Source organism: Littorina saxatilis, linkage group LG16 (genome assembly GCF_037325665.1).
Source record: "Littorina saxatilis isolate snail1 linkage group LG16, US_GU_Lsax_2.0, whole genome shotgun sequence".
NCBI lineage: Eukaryota > Metazoa > Mollusca > Gastropoda > Littorinimorpha > Littorinidae > Littorina > Littorina saxatilis.
The window spans coordinates 28,728,057-28,747,313 of record NC_090260.1 but is presented as its reverse complement, the minus strand read 5'-3'; the positions used below and the strand labels follow the sequence as shown (position 1 = coordinate 28,747,313).

The following is a 19,257-nucleotide window of genomic DNA, read 5'->3' as shown; positions in this document are numbered from 1 at the left end:
GTTTGGTTGTGATCAATCAGAATGATGTAGGAATAAAAATGTATGACAGTTTGGTATGATGACATGTAATTCAAATATGCTGAAATGTAATATTATACATGATATAATATTATTATGGCTGTTGCCATGACCATGAACCCCAAGAAAGGTTTAATGTCATGTAAAATCAAAATACCAAAATCAAGCACCTACTAATCTGGTCTTGGACCAAATATGGATGGACACGCAACTCGCTCAGCCAGCCAGCGCTGCGAGACTTACAGCGGCCAACTTCGCCGCGGCGCGCTCATTGGCTCAGCATTGAACTTGCGTGAAGGCCGATGCGCGTAGATTCCCAGAATGTTTACTTTCGGTTAGATTCTTCGACAGCATTCGCAGATGTGACTGCCGTTACAGAGGTGAGTAAAACTGACCATCGAAAGGAAAATAAGATTCATATTGGTAATACTAATAACATACTTGCACAAGCATGTATCTACCAAAACTGTATGGGAGCACATAGTTGGAAAGGCGTGGTGAAGCGATCAAATCGAATCGTCCGTCAGCACGCGGTGTTCTTCTGGAAAAGACCGAAACGACATGTGACGTCAGTCGTTCAGCCCGCGAGCGGTGGGATTGGGGGGGGGGGGGGGGGTTCACATGGTTTGTTTGTTTCAGAACCACACCCATATACACACATTTCACATGTAAACCATTTGTCCGCCCCCTGTCGATATTTATCGACTAAGTTCCTTGTTCTTTCTGCAGACGATCTGAAGCGGTTGAAACGTCGTTTCCGATGAAAGGCTCGGTTATTTCCGTTAAAAACGATGTTTGCCGAACGTGTGATTCAGTCTACAGACACCGGTCGGATCACAACAAAAAGTGCATTCTGTGCGATTTTGTGATACTGTTGATGATACACCTGCTTTCCAGTGAAGAACATCAATAAAATGATGTTGACAAGCAAGAATAACAAAGACAAAAGCACGCGATGTGTAAAATTAGGCTTGTTTTTACCGACAGACGCTTTCGGTGGCGATTGAACATTTTTTTCCAGAAACGGTTTTATGCTCCTATGTGATATTTTTTCCCCATTTTATCTAGTCAGAGACTAACCTTGTGTATTAATTGAATTAATAACCCCATTATTATAAGTTGTGTGTGTTTATCTTCGTGTCTGCTTGAATCGCACTTTGAAATCACAGGAGCTTGTATCCAACCACTGGTCGATAATTGTTTACTCCTGCATGCTTATTATTTACTGCTGCATGTTTACCCTTACTACTACTACTAATTAGTAAATAGTAGTAGTAGACTGTATGGAATAAGGAGTAAATAAATGGAATAAGGAGTAAATAATGATCGACCGGCGATTGGATACAGGCTCCTGTGTTTGAAATGGGGTCATGTGATAGAAGGAAATGGTGTCTGTCAGGATTCACACGTTCGCTTCGAAAAACTCGCTCACATAATTGCTCAAACACAAACATTTTAGCTTTTATTTTTTATTTTTTATTGCAAATACCATACTTAATAATGCCAAGCAGAAACAAGAAGGGCAAAGCCCATACGACTCACATGCTTGACCTTGACCTTTACATGACCTTGACCTTCAGGATCAAGGTCAAATAACTAAACCTAGCAATGACATCATACACTAAGAACTGCTTTACACATTTTTCCTACCAAAATACATGTGACCTTGACCTAAGGTCAAGGTCATCCAAGGTCATGCAACACAAAGCTGTTAATTCAAGACATAGGAAGTACAATGGTGCTTATTGGCTCTGTCTACCATGAGATGTGGTCACTTTTAGTGGTTCACTACCTTATTTTGGTCACATTTCATAAGGGTCAAAGTGACCTAGCTTGACCTTGATCATATGTGACCAAATGTGTCTCATGATGAAAGCATAACATGTGCCCCACATAAGTTTTAAGTTTGAAACAGTTATCTTCCATAGTTCAGGGTCAAGGTCACTTCAAAATATGTAAACAATCCAACTTTGAGGAGCTCCTGTGACCTTGACCTTGAAGAAAGGTAAACCAAACTGGTATCAAAAGATGGGGCTTACTTTGCCCTATATATCATATATAGGTGAGGTATTAAATCTCAAAAACTTCAGAGAAAATGCGAAAATGTGAAAAATGGTCGTTTTTAAGACAACAATTACGGCCCCTGTGACCTTGAACTTGAAGTGAGGTCAAGTTGCCGCACATGTTTTTTGAGATCTTGTAACCATACACCATCAGGCCACATCAGGTGTTGATAGACTTAATAGTGTCCAAGAAAATCCAACGTTAAAGTTTTCCGGTCACCCAGTCACATTATTCTGACACGGACCAACCAGTCCTACACTAACCCCATAATGCCAGACGCCAGGCGGAGCAGCCACTAGATTGCCAATTTAAAAGTCTTAGGTATGACCCGGCCGGGGTTCGAACCCACGACCTCCCGATCACGGGGCGGACGCCTTACCACTAGGCCAACCGTGCCGGTCTATCATATGATACCGTTGACCCAAGAATAGTGCTAAAGGTAAAACGTGAAAATGTTGGATACACATTATTTTCAGCAGGTCTGAACCCAGTCTGGGGGCCTGCATTGGTCGTATCGGACACGTCAGGATGAACGGATTTCCACGAGCAGAGCATACGATGAAAGAAAGCACGAAACTCGGTGTTAAACACGGAGTAGATGATAGGATTGAGACACGAGTTCAACCAGCCACACCAGGTGACGACCTTGGAAGTCGTGGGAGATATGCACGTAGGACAGTACGCGACAATGATGATGGCGATGAAGAAGGGAAGCCAGCACCCCAGGAAGGTCCCCAAGATGACGGCCAGTGTGAACGCTGCCTTGAGATCTTGCCGGATGTACGACTTCCTGACCACACTCGTTGTGTCCGGTGTGATTGAGCCGCGAATGATGTTGGCGTGGTAGCGGGCATGGGCAAACAGCTTACTGTATAGGGTCACCATGAAGATGCTGGGAAGGTAAAAGCTAATCGCAGAGGCAACGACAACAAATGCAGGATTGATTATAAAGAGGCATAACCCATTATCCTTCATCGAGTGCAACTTTGCACCGTGGGCGCTAGCTACGAGTATGGCCACGACCCACACCGTCGCGATGACGCCTGCTGTTCTGGCGGAGGTCACCCACTCATCGTATTGAAAGGGTTTGCGGATGTGTATGTAGCGGTCAATGGCGAGGACACACAGGTTGAGGATGGACGCGGTACTGCACATGATGTCCGAAAAGATCCACATATTGCAGAAGGAGACGCCGAAGATCCAGTGACCGTGCATGTCGTTGTAGATTGCGAAAGGCATGACCACCAGTCCGATCAGCAGGTCAGCCACGGCCAAGGACACCATGAAGAAGTAGGACTTCTTCCACAGGCGCTTGTCTCTGCACACGGCGATGCAGATGAGGAGGTTGCCCACGACGGCAGCGACGACAAGGACGGATAGCGTGGTGCCGATCAGCGCTGGCTTCCACACGACGAAGTGCAGGTTTTCCCTCTCGCCATCGTCCTTCTCTGCGGGTGTTGAGCTAGAAACGTTGGTCTCCTTTTCCGTGGAGGATACAGAGGACATCTTGAAGGGTGACCGCCTGGGAACACCGGGTGCAGTTGACGATTTTGTGTCCCGTCTTTCTGGGTTTTTTTTTCTTTTGTGTGTGTGTAACTTTTCTGTTATTTTAATGTTTAATTGTTTTGTTTATTCTCTATTTTATTTCCAAACCTTTGATACATTTTGCAGATATGATCGGCCTTGCACGTTTCCACACAGCAATGTACGTCTTCTCCTCACTTAACCAGCCAGAATTGCTTGATGTATGACATGTTGTGACAGCAGTCTTAAGATGTTTGCATGTATGCACCCGTCCAGAGATATCCGTTTACTTGCATGTTGTGACAGCAGTCTATAGATATCTGTATGCACCCTTCCACTGATATCCGTTCACTTACATTTTGTGACCTTACGATATCTGTATGCACCCTTCCGGAGATATCCGTTCACTTACATGTTGTGACAGCAGTCTTAAGATATCTGTATGCACCCTTCCAGAGATATCCATTAACTTACATGTTGTGACAGCAATCTTAAGATGTCTGTATGCACCCTTCCAAAGATATCCATTAACTTACATGTTCTGACAGCAGTCTTAAGTGCGTGTATTTATCCTTCCAGTGATATCTGCTCACTTAGATGATCTCAAAGCAGTCGTTAAGATGTTCGTATGCGTCCTTACAACGATATCCTCTCGAGTAACCAGCCAGCACTGCTGATTCGGCCTCGCAGGAACATTTCCACACAGCAGTGTGCGTCTTCTACCAGGTAGCGCTGCTGAGATGTATGGCATGTTCTCACAGCATTATGTGCATGCTTGTATTTGTTCTTCCAGTGACGTCTGCCCACCTACAGCAGTCGGTGTGTAAGCATCCTCCCAGCAATATCCGTTTCTTTACATGTCCTCACATGGTTTGTATGTGTTCTTCTAGTGATATTTGCTAACGTACATGTTCTCAAAACAGTCTTAAGATCTGTGCATCTTCTCACAGTGTTTGTATGTGTTCTTCTAGTGATATTTGCTACGTACATGTTCTCAAAGCAGCCTTAGGATGTTTGAATGCGTTTTTCCCGCGATATCTTCTCGCTTAACCATCACTGTTGAAGTGGGTGGCATGGAAACAACAGTAGATATGAAGATAGATCTGAAATGGGAAAAGCACAGCAGCGTTTTGATACAGAGACTGAGTGCACAGAGGCAAGCATGCAAGCACAAAGCCAAGTTCTTTTTATATTTAGTCAAGTTTTGACTAAATATTTTAACATCGAGGGGGAATCGAAACGAGGGTCGTGGTGTATGTGCGTCTGTCTGTGTGTGTGTGTGTGTGTGTAGAGCGATTCAGACTAAACTACTGGACCGATCTTTATGAAATTTGACATGAGAGTTCCTGGGTATGAAATCCCCGAACGTTTTTTTCATTTTTTTGATAAATGTCTTTGATGACGTCATATCCGGCTTTTCGTGAAAGTTGAGGCGGCACTGTCACGCCCTCATTTTTCAACCAAATTGGTTGAAATTTTGGTCAAGTAATCTTCGACGAAGCCCGGGGTTCGGTATTGCATTTCAGCTTGGTGGCTTAAAAATTAATTAATGACTTTGGTCATTAAAAATCTGAAAATTGTAAAAAAAAATAAAAATTTTCAAAACGATCCAAATTTACGTTTATCTTATTCTCCATCATTTGCTGATTCCAAAAACATATAAATATGTTATATTCGGATTAAAAACAAGCTCTGAAAATTAAATATATAAAAATTATTATCAAAATTAAATTGTCCAAATCAATTTAAAAACACTTTCATCTTATTCCTTGTCGGTTCCTGATTCCAAAAACATATAGATATGATATGTTTGGATTAAAAACACGCTCAGAAAGTTAAAACAAAGAGAGGTACAGAAAAGCGTGCTATCCTTCTTAGCGCAACTGCTACCCCGCTCTTCTTGTCAATTTCACTGCCTTTGCCATGAGCGGTGGACTGACGATGCTACGAGTCTACGGTCTTGCTGAAAAATAGCATTGCGTTCAGTTTCATTCTGTGAGTTCGACAGCTACTTGACTAAATATTGTATTTTCGCCTTACGCGACTTGTTTCTAAATTCTTCCAAGACTGATAATAACATACAATGCATGGCATGAACCTATGCTAATTAAGACATAGAAAAACTTTACTTGGCTTTTTGAACAATATATATGTAACTCTCATAACCACTTTGATGTATGGTTAGTAGTTGTCTGCACACAGTTATCCGGCTTGTGTCTGACCGTTTCAGTGATAAGTCTGTGCTTATTGGAAAGCTAATCTATACATATAAATAAAAGAGAGTGTCCGTCTGTCTGTGTGTGTGTGTGTGTGTCTGTCTGTCTGTCTGTGGTCGCCATACCTCTGAGATGGCAAGAGGCAGGAACAAGATGTTGTGCATGCACACTCCCTAGGAGCCGCAGATGTGCACCTGAGTTTTAGTTTCTTGATTTATTGTTTCCTTTCTCAGATTATGGACCTCCCATTTATTGAATACAGCCTATATAGTGCAAGGCCAGTTCAGTGCCTGGTGTTCACATGTAGTAAGCACATAATTTCAGTCATATTACAGACTTTCTATTGCTCCTATGAGGAGAAACAATGAAGAAGAGAAAATCAACCGGATAGTTCAGGAAATGTCTAGAAGCAAAGGGAGGTAACTCTTACTTTGTTATAAATTTAAGGGAGGTAACTCTTCTCTTGCAGGCATGCCTGATCAGTCTTTACAGAAGACTGCTTCTCAAGTATCCAGAACGTTCCTAAGGAAGGGAGATAACTCAAATCAAAGTTATGTTTTAGCAGAGTGTGTTGTTGGTATTAAATACTTTTACACTGTCTCATTCTTATAATTATAGAGTCGAAGTGAGAAACTCCTGGGCGAAGCCGGGCCCAAAATGCTAGTTTTAAATAAATTATGTGCACCCGGAGCACACACACAAACACACACACACACACACACACACACACACACACACACACACACACACACACACACTCACACACACACATACAGTTACACGCTCTCTCTCTCTCTCTCTCTCTCTCTCTCTCTCTCTCTCTCTCTCTCTCTCTCTCTCTCCATCTCACTCTCTCTCATATTTGTCAATGTTATATCAGACTGTGACGTGTATTTTTTTCGAAATAGCAAGATATGTCTCTCTCTTTCTCTCTCTGTCTCTGTTACACGCTCTCTCTCTCTCTCTCTCTCTCTCTCTCTCTCTCTCTCTCTCTCTCTCTCTCTCTCTCTCTCTCTCTCTCTCTCTCTCTCTCTCTCTCCATCTCACTCTCTCTCATATTTGTCAATGTTATATCAGACTGTGACGTGTATTTTTTTCGAAATAGCAAGATATGTCTCTCTCTTTCTCTCTCTGTCTCTGTCTCTCTCTGTCTCTGTCTCTCTCTCTCTCTCTCACATACAGACACACACACACGCACACACACACACACACACACACACACACACACACACACACACACACACACACACACACACACACACACAGTTGTTAAAACCTACAACACGAAAACAAGATACCGAAAAAACTACAGTGAACAATTCTATACCTTGTGTCGGGTAGTGTAAAGGTTGTTCGGCTCTTCTACACTTGTCTGTCGTGTATTTCATGTTCCTGAAATACTACCGCATCGGAGCTTTGATCTGACATCGTAAAGGTTGTGGTAAGGTTAGAGTTATTTTCACTCACAGAGTCACACCCCCTTTGAAAGATTGTGTTGTAGATCAACATCACTGTTCAGTTCTTGTCCCGAAAAACATGAACACTAAATCGTCATGTAATGGTGATGTAAGATCGTCATTAATGTATCGTATGACGTCAGTTCCAGCGCACAAATGAGTTTTAGTCTTGGTTTTATATAGTCTGTGATACCTCATCAGTCGTGGTTAGACTCTTGCGAAACGAATTCGAGAACACGGACGCAATACACACCTACCCACCCTTCCCCTCCTCCGCACCTCCGAAAAAGCACAAACAAGCCAAGGACCGGTGTAACACGAGAAATTTACTCCCACGAAATGTTTACTTCGGAGTACAAATTTTGTACGAAAAGTGTACTCCCTTTACATAACAATTACTCCCCCAAAGCACGATACAATTACTCCCCACGACAGGACTGGTGTGTTCCGAGTATACATTTCGTACGACAATGTTATTCCCCTGACGAATAAAGAACGAATAGATTACTCCACCCTAACACCAGCAATTTACTGCCCACGCCAGGTGTACGCAACTTGTACTCCCTTGTCCCCTGTTAGTCTTGGTAGTGGAAGGGGTGGAGGGAGGGTAGCGCGACATTCGTTTGTGCGAGGTCACATATTGGCATTATCCCTTCACCCGCATCCCATTTTCGCGTACGAGATTTTTACTGGAAGTAAAAATTTGTGGAGTAAAAATTTCGTGGAGGGAGTAATTTTTCTTTCCGTGGGGAGTTCTTTTCTCGTACGACAGGTGTACGACATTTTTACTCCGGAGTCCATTTTTCGTGGAGTAAAAATGTCGTGTTACACCGGGTGGAAATTGGGAACATCGAAAATCAGGCTGGTAAAGCCGAATCGGTGGTGCGGGCTAGTGGAATCGCCCTATAGCCCTTGCTGGATTTCTAGGTGGTGTCCCCGGAAAATTAGGGCATATAAGTGCTTTGGGAAACATTTGAGAGCCACAGTATGCAAGCACATCTTTTTAAGTTTCCACGTGGTTTTCTTGTTCTTATTTTACATTTAGTCAAGTTTTGACTAAATGTTTTAACATAGAGGGGGAATCGAGACGAGGGTCGTGGTGTATGTGTGTGTGTGTGTGCGTGTGTGTGTGTGTGTGTAGAGCGATTCAGACTAAACTACTGGACCGATCTTTATGAAATTTGACATGAGAGTTCCTGGGAATGATATCCCCGGACGTTTTTTCGTTTTTTCGATAAATGTCTTTGATGACGTCATATCCGGCTTTTTGTAAAAGTTGAGGCGGCACTGTCACACCCTCATTTTTCAATCAAATTGATTGACATTTTGGCCAAGCAATCTTCGACGAAGGCCGGACTTCGGTATTGCATTTGAGCATGGTGGCTTAAAAATTAATTAATGACTTTGGTCATTAAAAATCTGAAAATTCCAAAAAAACAAATATTTTATAAAACGATCCAAATTTACGTTCATCTTATTTTTCATAATTTTCTGATTCCAAAAACATATAGATATGTTATATTTGGATTAAAAACAAGCCTAAAAATTAAAAATATAAAACTTATTATTAAAATTAAATTTCCGAAATCGTTTTAAAAACAATTTCATCTTATTCCTTGTCGGTTCCTGATACCAAAAACATATAGATATGATATGTTTGGATTAAAAACACGCTTAGAAAGTTAAAGCGAAGAGAGGTACAGTAAAGCGTGCTATGAAGCACAGCGCAACCGCTACAGCGCCAAACATGCTCGTCACTTTCACTGCCTTTTGCACTAGCGGCGGACTACGTTCACTTTCATTCTGTGAGTTCCACAGCTTGACTAAATGTAGTAATTTCGCCTTACGCGACTTGTTCTTTCTTTCTTTCTTTCTTTCTCTTTCTTCTATTCTTTAAACTCAGTCACGTTTTGAGTCAAGTTTTTGGGGAGATTGAGGTCGACAGGGATCCGAGTGTGTGTTAGTGTTAGTGTGTGTGTGTGTGTGTGTGTGTGTGTGTGTGTGTGTGTGTGTGTGTGTGTGTATGTGTGTTTGTTAGTGTGTGTGTGTGTGTTAGTGTGTGTGTGTATATGTGTGTGTTAGTGTGTGTGTGTGTATGTTAGTGTGTGCGTGTGTTTGTGTGTGTGCGTGTGTGTGTATGTGTGTGTGTGTGTGTGTGTGTGTGTGTGTGTGTGTGTGTGTGTGTGTGTGTGTGTCTGTCTGTCTGTCGTAAGGTTAACTGCGATTACAAAGAACATACCGGACCGATGAATACGTAACTGTGCATGCCAATTCTCCCTGATACTATCCCCAAAAGTTTTCCTCACTTTTGTGTGTGTTTGTTGATGTCAGTTCTGCTTGTTTTCGAAAGTTGTTGTCCCACTTTCATGGTCATATTTTTTGTATCAATCTTTGCCCCGGTCTGTACTACCCAATATTGACGGACTGTGTGATGATATCTTCTGCTATGGTCTGTTGAGACAGTGATATCAAAATCGAGACCGGAGGTCGAGATTTTGATATCACTGTCGAAACAGACCAATAGCAGAAGATATCATCACACAGTCAGTCAATGTTAGATATATTGCTAATTCTCTGGACATTTTGTATTTACTGTAAAGAAATTACAAAAGTATTTGTCTCAGTTTTGGCTGTTCCCTATCCCTCCCTCTGATTATTATTTCTTTTTGTTCACTCTTTTCTTGTACTTTTTAGTATTTAAAAATGTCTTTCCTTTCAAAAAGTCTTTAGTCACTTGCTCAACTAAATTCTGGGATCATTACATTTTCATATATATTTGTTTGTTTTTAAATTTAGGTGTTTTTGTTTTTGAAGTGGGGAAGCAATAAAGAGGTCGTCGATATCAAAACTGATATCGACGGAAATGTCGTCGATATCACTTTTACAATGAGCTCAGTTTTGCCCAATTGACCAATGGAAATCCACGTAACATATGAAATAGCAATATTATGGGATAGCACTTTAGCATGGAAGCCTAAAAGATATCTACTGAATGTGTTGCTCAAAAATAATGTTGTCCAAACGTAAACTTGCAGAAACAGTCTCAAAAAGTAGTTTAATCGAATTCTTGATTATTTTCTGAATAACAAATCAATAAATAAACATGTGTTAGAAATTGTCATGAAAAATAAAGAAAATGGGCTTGAACTTAGGAAACCTTTGCCGAAACATGTCCGGGTAAGCACACTAGTCTTTGTCGACGGGTTTCAGTTAGCTAAGATTTAATCTCGGCGAAAACTTTGTAGTCGTGTGTGATATTGGTAACAAGACACAGACCCAGTAGCTGTTATTGTTGATATATTGGTTTACTACATACAGAATGAGAGAAAAAAAAAGAATAAACAAGAGCAGATGCATTTGTTTGTCTCCTTTCGCCGACAATGTTAGATTGTGTTCGATAATTCAAACTAAGTTTTCCTTGCTGTTTTTCTCCTTTTCTTTTTTTTCCTTTTTTTTAATATTTTTTTATATATATATATATATATATATATTTTTTATTTTTTTTTGTCTCATCTCTTTTTTAAAAAAAATGTGTCGCATTGATCAAAATCCGCCATGAAATTTCAGGAATGTGTATGTGAGCACTTACCATAAGTTTTAAACTTGTTGTGCTCCTTCTTAATGATGTTGTTATATTATCATGTGTCTGTTTACGAATAAAAAATACTGTTAAAAAAAATGTTAATATCTACAAGGATTTCGTTGAGAATGTTATGGCAAACATCCGGTCTGCTGTTCGTTCGGTCGCGAATTTCTTCGTGCAGGTGTGTGTGTGTGTGTGTGTGTGTGTGTGTGTGTGTGTGTGTGTGTGTGTGTGCGTGTGAGTATGTGTAAGAAAAGAAGAACAAGTCGCGTAAGGCGAAAATACAATATTTAGTCAAGTAGCTGCCATTTTTCAGCAAGACCGTATACTCGTAGCATCGTCAGTCCACCGCTCATGGCAAAGGCAGTGAAATTGACAAGAAGAGCGGGGTAGTAGTTGCGCTAAGAAGGATAGCACGCTTTTCTGTACCTCTCTTTGTTTTAACTTTCTGAGCGTGTTTTTAATCCAAACATATCATATCTATATGTTTTTGGAATCAGGAACCGACAAGGAATAAGATGAAAGTGTTTTTAAATTGATTTGGACAATTTAATTTTGATAATAATTTTTATATATTTAATTTTCAGAGCTTGTTTTGAATCCGAATATAACATATTTATATGTTTTTGGAATCAGAAAATGATGGAGATTAAGATAAACGTAAATTTGGATCGTTTTATAAATTTTTATTTTTTTTTACAATTTTCCGATTTTTAATGACCAAAGTCATTAATTAATTTTTAAGCCACCAAGCTGAAATGCAATACCGAACCCCGGGCTTCGTCGAAGATTACTTGACCAAAATTTCAACCAATTTGGTGGAAAAATGAGGGCGTGACAGTGCCGCCTCAACTTTCACGAAAAGCCGGATATGACGTCATCAAAGACATTTATCAAAAAAATGAAAAAAACGTTCGGGCATTTCATACCCAGGAACTCTCATGTCAAATTTCGTAAAGATCGGTCCAGTAGTTTAGTCTGAATCGCTCTACACACACACACACACACACAGACAGACGCACATACACCATACCCTCGTTTCGATTCCCCCTCGATGTTAAAATATTTAGTCAAAACTTGACTAAATATAAAAGCAAAAGAAGCGTGAAAATACTTAATTAAAACTAAAAAGCTATCGTATAACACTTTCAGCAACTATGTATATTTATTTGTTGGCGTTCAAAAAACACATCATATTGCATATATAAAGTAAACATCTCTCTCTCTCTCTCTCTCTCTCTCTCTCTCTCTCTCTCTCTCTCTCTCTCTCTCTCTCTCTCTCTCTCTCTCTCTCCACACACACGCGCACACACATACACACACACACACACACACACACACACACACTTACACACATACACACAACGCACATGATTGTGCAGTTGACCGAGAGGCGGTTCGAGATGGGGGGGGGGGGGGGGGGGGGGAGGGGGGGGGGCTTGCGGGGACAGCTATTACACAGGATACCTTTTTTTTTAGAACCGTACCTACAACGGTGACAACAACAACAACAACAACAACAACAACAACCACAACCACAACAACTAGATACTCTTAGTTACTTTTTTGCACGCAGATTAAAAACTTGTGTTAAGAAAACGCATTGTCAAACCATAGTGTTCATTCCGAACTTTACGCTACACGTTCGGATCCCGTCACACGGTCCCTATAGTCCCTATAGTTGATGTCCTCGTAATTCGACTGACGACACATACTTGCATCACACTGTGTTCCAGAGTCACGTTCGTCCACGGGCAAACGAGGTTTCGTAAAGCCAAACGGAGCTCGGTGTTGAACATGGAGTAGATGATGGGGTTGAGACAGGAGTTGAAATACCCCAGCCAGATCAAAACCCGAAAAACCGTGGGCGGTACGCACGTGCGGCAAAACGGCGCGGTGACGTTGACGACGAAGAAGGGCAACCAGCACACCAGGAAGGCCCCCATCATAACGCCCAGCGTCACCGCCGCTTTGGAGTCCCTGCGTGTGTAACTCACCATATTTCTGAACGTCGCTTGGTTCTTGTTGGACACTCCCACGGTGGTGGTTTTGCGCATGTTCAGCACGTGGTAGCGCGCGAAGCCGAACACTTTGGCGTAGATAACCACCATGACAATGCACGGGATGAAGAAGCTGACTGCGGAAGACGTCACAGCGTAGACTTCGTTGACTTCGAACAAACACATCCCTGTCTCCGACACGACGTTGTGCTCCTTGAAAGGCTCGTGCCATCCGAAGCTGGTAGGCAGGAATGAGATGAGAGCAGACACAATCCACACCGTCAGGATCATCCCCACCACCTTCGGGGTCGTCATCCACAGGAAGTAGAGCAGCGGGTCTCGGAGCTGCAGGAAGCGGTCCAGGGCGATGAGACACAGGTGCAGGATGGACGCCGTGCAGCACATAATGTCCGAAGAGATCCAGATCCTACAGAAGTCGGCGCCGAACGGCCAGTGCTCGTGCATCTCGTTGTAGACGGCGAAACTCATGACCAGGCAAGACACGAGCAGGTCGGCAACGGCGAGAGACACGATGAAGAGGTAGGACTTCTTCCACAGACGCTTATCGGTGCAGACAGCCAGGCAGACGAGGAGGTTTCCGAGGACGGAGGCGATGACGATGACAGAAAGGATGGTGCCGACCACCCGTATTTTCGTGGGGTTGAATTCCCCTGCGCCGATAAACGGCGAGTGCGTGAGGTTTTTTCCGAGGGTCGTGTTGGTTCTGTGGTGTTGTGCGAAAATCGCCGCCATTCCGGTAGTGGTGGTGGTCTCTTGGCTGGTGTCTGTCCTTGCCTGCACAGATGGGTTTGTTTGTTAGTGTGTGTGTGTGTGTCTGTGTGTGTGTGTGTGTGTATGTGTGTGTGTGTGTGTGTGTGTGTGTGCGCGCGTGCGTGCAGACAGACTTACCGACAGACAGACACGCATATAGATACACACACACACACAAACACATAAACAGACACGCATATAGATATACACACACACACACAAACACACACACGCACACACACACACACACAAACACACACACACACACACACACACACTCACCACCTTATGAACGCCTGCGAGCGTTTATGTGTATGTGTATTTGCTCGCGCGAGAGAGAGGGAGAGAGAGAGTGTGTTGGTGTGGGTGTGTGTGTGCATGTGTGTGTGTGTGTGTGTGTCTGTGTCTGTGTGTCTGTGCCTTTTACCTTTGCAGACAGGAAGACTTGAATATTATTCAGTGACAAAATCTTCCTGAAAAAAACACCTGGACGCGAGGTAGACCTATTCGACACACATTTGTGAACACACTTTCCTGACACCACTGCGAGGTTCCTTTTAAGGTTCCATGCAACGTCTGTTTGTCGTTCTAATTTATGTCGTCTGCGTTTCCCAGCTGTCGCTTAACTTTATTATTTTCTGTATCGGCTTCGAATCAAAGCTACTTGGCCAACCGGCACCACCAAGTTACACAAAAATTGCTTTACACCACGAGTACCACAGAGAAAATCGTCATACAGCGATATTATGACGTAAGTTTCTGCTCACAAGATTAGATTGCGTCAGTGTTCATTGGAAAGTTAGGGGAGTCTTTTTTTCACTGAGTCTCGGAAACCAAGACCAGAATCATGGCGATTATTTTGAAGACTTTCGTGCTGCTCAAAAGTCAAGGCCTATTTGGTATTGATGGACACCATTAATTTTGGCTCAATGTTATTGGCCGAGACGCTTAAAAACAGTCAGAAAAACAAAATGTTACTCTAAAACCAGTTAAGTCCTTTATTCAAACCGAAGTCGACTTCGCGAAGCTTCTTGAAGTCTTCATACCAAAAATGGCGAAGACACGCGGGGACAGTTTAACTGCACGCGGGGACACGCGGGGACGGTGAAATAGCACGGGGGGACGTTATTTTATAACATTCTAAAAAAAAATTTAAAAAAAAATAAAATAAAAAGTTAATAAATGTTTTTAATTTTTTTTTAATACATAAAGAATAGTCAGAATGTTATTATATAACGTCCCGGCGTGCTAATTCACCGTCCCCGTGTGTCCCCGCGTGTCCCCGCGTGTCCCCGCGTGTTTTAGTCACTTATTCGCTTCGCATGTTCACACAATTCAATTGTGCCAAACTGGGCTAACTTCGCCCGCTTGAAATTTGCTTCTGAAATATATTGGGTTACGACCCTAAACTGTTTCTTCAGTGTCAATGCCAGTTTGCAGGTTTGGCAGGCTTTGACGTTGTGTCTCTAGCAACTTCCAGGACAAATTGTTACAGTGCAGATATTCTGAAGGTTGTTTTTTGTGTGTGGATTTTTAGGATTGTTTGGATTTTTTTTTTTTAACATGAATAGGCTTTACATTACATTACATCCCATAGACAAAGGGACACTTACAACACACAGGGGGTGGGGTGGGGGGTGATAACTCATAACTCATAACATTTTATTGATCCAACAAAGGAAATTAAATTGGTCATCAGCACATATAGGTCATTAATTAATAATTATAAAAGAATAAGAGAAGAAAATTCATAAAACCCATGTTAACAAAAAAATATCTAAAGTAATATATGTGCAACTACAATACCCTTTTTACTTGCACACTTGACACACCGACACACCAACACGCATGCATGCATACCTACATACATACCTACATACATACATACATACATACATACATACATACATACATCATGGCTTGGTGGTCGTAGTAACAAAAATATGTAAAGGAAAAAGAACCTAAGGGTTACATCAAAAACTCTGAAGGTTTTACTCCAGGACGCCCCCCCCCCCCCCCTTTCCTTTTTTGTTATCAATATTTCGGCAGATAAACTGCCTTCGTCAGGATGGTAAGAAAGTGTGGAATTAACTCTTTCTTCCCTGAAATTATCTCCCTTAATCAATGTTTTTGTTGGGTGGGGGGAGGGGTGGGTGGGTTGGGATGGGCGTGTTGACTGCCATACAACAACATTTATGACTGCACCTTGCCAAGGGAAATTGATGACCCCAAGTTCTTTTCTGTATTAAAACAAGAGGCGAAGCCTTCAAGGCTCACGTAAGAAATCGACAAACAGTAACACAAACTCAATCACTCCGTCACACATACACACACACACACACACACACACACACACACAGTAAGCATAGGTGAAACTGTGCAAGAAAGCGAGACCCTGGATCTGCCAACTAGTCTCGGCCCGCTCACAATAACAATGACCGAGACTTTCAGTAATTCCTTTGCGTGACGTCTAACCCTCTTACGTCATAATGTGACGTCTTCAAATAGTTTCTATCACACACGTCAAACACTTTTGACCGAGACGTAATCTTCTTATGCGAGCTTTATCCATAGACTCGGAAATGTTAAAGTTTCTATCACACACACACACACACACACACACACGCACGCACGCACGCACAGACAGACACAGTTTATCATCGCATAGGCTACACTTACGTTTCTGGATAATCATTATACTTTCATTTTCTTTCTTTCTGTATTTCTAACTAACCCACTTTTTACATTTAGTCAAGTTTTGACTAAATTTTTTAACATAGAGGGGGAATCGAGACGAGGGTCGTGGTGTATGTGTGTGTGTGTGTGTGTGTGTGTGTGTGTGTGTGTGTGTCTGTCTGTCTGTCTGTCTGTCTGTCTGTGCGTGTGTGTATGTAGAGCGATTCAGACTAAACTACTGGACCGGTCTTTATGACATTTGACATGAGAGTTCCCGGGAATGATATCCCCGGACGTTTTTTTTCTTCATTTTTTTCGATAAATACCTTTGATGACGTCATATCCGGATTTTTGTAAAAGTTGAGGCGGCACTGTCACACACTCATTTTTCAATCAAATTGATTAAAATTTGTGTACAGCAATCTTCGACAAAGGCCGGACTTTGGTATTGCATTTCAGCTGGGTGGCTTAAAAACTAATGAATGAGTTTGGTCCTTAAAAATCGGAAACTTGTAATTAAAATTAATTTTTTATTAAACGATCCAAACATGATTTCATCTTATTCTTCGTCATTTTCTGATTCCAAAAACATATACATATGTTATATTTTGATTACAAACAAGCTCTGAAAATTAAAAATATAAACATTATGATTATAATTAATTTTCCGAAATCGATTTAAAAAACAATTTCATCTTATTCCTTGTCGGTCCCTGATTCCAAAAACATATAGATATGATATGTTTGGATTAAAAACAAACTCAGTAAGCTAAAAAGAATAGACATACAGAAAAGCGTGTTATCCTGCTCAGCGCGACCACTACCGCACTATTATGCATGGCTTGTCGATTTCACTGCCTTTGCCACGAGTGGTGGACTGACGATTCTACAAGTATGTCGTCTTGGTGAGAAAAAAAACCCCAGTGCGTTCAGTTTCATTCTGTGAGTTCGACAGCTTGACTAAATGTTGTTATTTCGCCTTACGCGACTTGTTTGTTTTTGTGGTGATGATGGTTGTTGTTTGTTGTTGTTTGTTGTTGTTTGTGTTGTTTGTTGTTGTTTGTGTTGTTTGTGCTGTTTGTTGTTGTTGGTGTTGGTTGTTGGTGTTGGTTGTTGTTGTTGTTGGTTGTTGTTTGTTGTTGTTTGTGTTGTTTGTTGTTGTTTGTGTTGTTTGTGCTGTTTGTTGTTGTTGGTGTTGGTTGTTGGTGTTGGTTGTTGTTGTTGTTGGTTGTTGTTGTTGGTTGTTGTTGTTGGTTGTTGTTTGTTGTTGTTCTTGGTGTTGTTGTTGCTGTTACTGCTGTTGCTGTTGTTGCTGTTACTGCTGTCGCTGTTGTTGCTGCTGGTGCTGTTGTTGATGCTGCTGTAGTAATGTATTTATTTTCTTCATTATTTTATTTTTTTTTATTTTGAGGAACAGGGTCATATTTATGATGATAATATTACGATGATGATTCGAAAAAGATGATATCAAAAACGTGCTATACTATTTACAGGTACCTTCAGCAACACTACACAATGTTCGCGCAAGACAATGTACCTGGCCCTAAACCGACAATGGTGATCGGAAACCTAGCAGAATTTGCGAATAAGGTAACAATTCAGTAACACTTTTCTAAACGATACTTTATGTGTATGATCGCTTGTGTGTGTGTATGTGTGTGGTGGGGGGGTGAGTGTGTGTGTGTATGTGTGTGTGTGTTTGTGTGTGTGTGTGTGTGTGTGTGTGTGTGTGTGTGTGTGTGTGTGTGTGTGTGTGCGTGTGTGTTTGTGCGAATATATGTGTTTATGTTCACAATTGTGTTGTTCTAGGCTTTAACTATGCGGGCATTTTATTTGATAGCTGTATCTGATTTTGTGTATGTAAATATGTTCTGTGTAATTAGGTGTAATTATCTTTGTTGATTAGCCATGTGCCGGACAATTATTATTGTGAATGTGTATGATATCCATATAATATTTATCCAAAGTTAAATTCGCTGATTTGAGTGCGCGCGAGCTTCTCTGCGAAATAATGGATTTGAAATCTGTCTTGATTGTTCATTGCATGGCTTTGCAGAATCCATTGGATGTCTTTGTGGACCTCACAAAGAGGTTCGGAAAAGTTTTCGGGTGAGCATAAATCTGGTCATCTTCATCAAAAAACAAGAATTGTAGGTTATTGGAACGTTGAATTATCAACAAAATAAAACGTCACATTTACTAGAACGTCAACCCAGTGGTCTTGTTATTATTGGAAACTGAGCTGAACATTAGGAATACATTTATGTTATGATTATTTTTATTTATTTACTTAAACATATTAGTTTACTGATAAAGTTTGTTGATTTAAAAATGTACACATTTGACTGAGAAAAGAAAAGACCTATGAAGAAGGTTTGCTCTAAGCCACACACGAAAAAAAAAAAAAAAAAAAAAATAATTGTAGTAGCAAACCTGCATGCAACTAAGGTTAAAAAAAAATTAAAAAAAACAAAAAAAAACAGTGGTCTTGTAAAGAGGCTGACAGACAATACAAACGCTTATGGTGCAAATATTGAACTCTCACAATCGTAGATGAATCTCGCATGCAAGATGCCGTCGAGGTAATGAGTAATACACACACACAAGTTTTGGACCGTTAGCAATCTTTGGGGGGGGGGGGGGATTTTTTGTCATCTTTCTATCGCTTTTATCTCGTTCTTCTCTATTATAAATGTTGAAATCACATGTTATGGCTAGTTCTGCTTGGCTCGTATTTTCCGTCTCGGGTGGTAGTTAGATAAATAGCCACCATGCCCTGTTATATGCTGAAGTGGATAAGACATCGGCCTCCTAATCGAAAAGTCGTGAGTTTAAATTCCGACCGCGGCCGCCTGGTGGGTTAAGGGTGGAGATTTTTCCGATCTCCCAGGTCAACTTATGTGCAGACCTGCTAGTGGCTTATCACCCTTCGTGTGCACACGCAAGCA

At 41.4% G+C, this 19,257-nt stretch overlaps 3 protein-coding genes and 1 long non-coding RNA gene across 4 annotated transcripts in view; 1 reads left to right on the top strand and 3 right to left on the bottom strand.

Annotated features, from left to right (window-relative positions):
* The window catches only part of LOC138950779 (cytochrome P450 3A6-like), a gene marked incomplete in the record, with an annotated part of 137,214 nt that overhangs the window by 97,193 nt on the left and 20,764 nt on the right, over window positions 1-19,257 (top strand). Inside the window, 2 exon segments of the mRNA XM_070322504.1 lie at window positions 17,803-17,899; window positions 18,366-18,418. Coding sequence (XP_070178605.1) covers window positions 17,803-17,899; window positions 18,366-18,418 — 150 coding nt within the window.
* LOC138950785 (uncharacterized) overlaps window positions 1-19,257 on the bottom strand; it is a 125,875-nt gene that overhangs the window by 89,962 nt on the left and 16,656 nt on the right. The window lies entirely within an intron of this gene.
* On the bottom strand, window positions 1,458-7,408 carry LOC138950759 (dopamine receptor 1-like). Its single transcript, XM_070322486.1, has 2 exons — window positions 7,150-7,408; window positions 1,458-4,709 (listed from the first exon to the last, which is right to left on the bottom strand). The coding sequence occupies exon 2, from the start codon at window positions 3,586-3,588 to the stop codon at window positions 2,464-2,466; it is 1,125 nt and encodes a 374-aa protein (XP_070178587.1). The 5' UTR covers window positions 3,589-4,709; window positions 7,150-7,408; the 3' UTR covers window positions 1,458-2,463.
* On the bottom strand, window positions 12,326-14,717 carry LOC138949818 (dopamine receptor 1-like). Its single transcript, XM_070321596.1, has 2 exons — window positions 14,061-14,717; window positions 12,326-13,657 (listed from the first exon to the last, which is right to left on the bottom strand). Exon 2 carries the CDS (start codon window positions 13,613-13,615, stop codon window positions 12,518-12,520), a length of 1,098 nt encoding a protein of 365 aa, XP_070177697.1. The 5' UTR covers window positions 13,616-13,657; window positions 14,061-14,717; the 3' UTR covers window positions 12,326-12,517.

Bases quoted from the DNA above. Each gene is read 5' to 3' on its own strand.
- LOC138950759 (XM_070322486.1), bottom strand. From the start codon at position 3,588: ATGTCCTCTGTATCCTCCACGGAAAAGGAGACCAACGTTTCTAGCTCA.
- LOC138949818 (XM_070321596.1), bottom strand. From the start codon at position 13,615: ATGGCGGCGATTTTCGCACAACACCACAGAACCAACACGACCCTCGGA.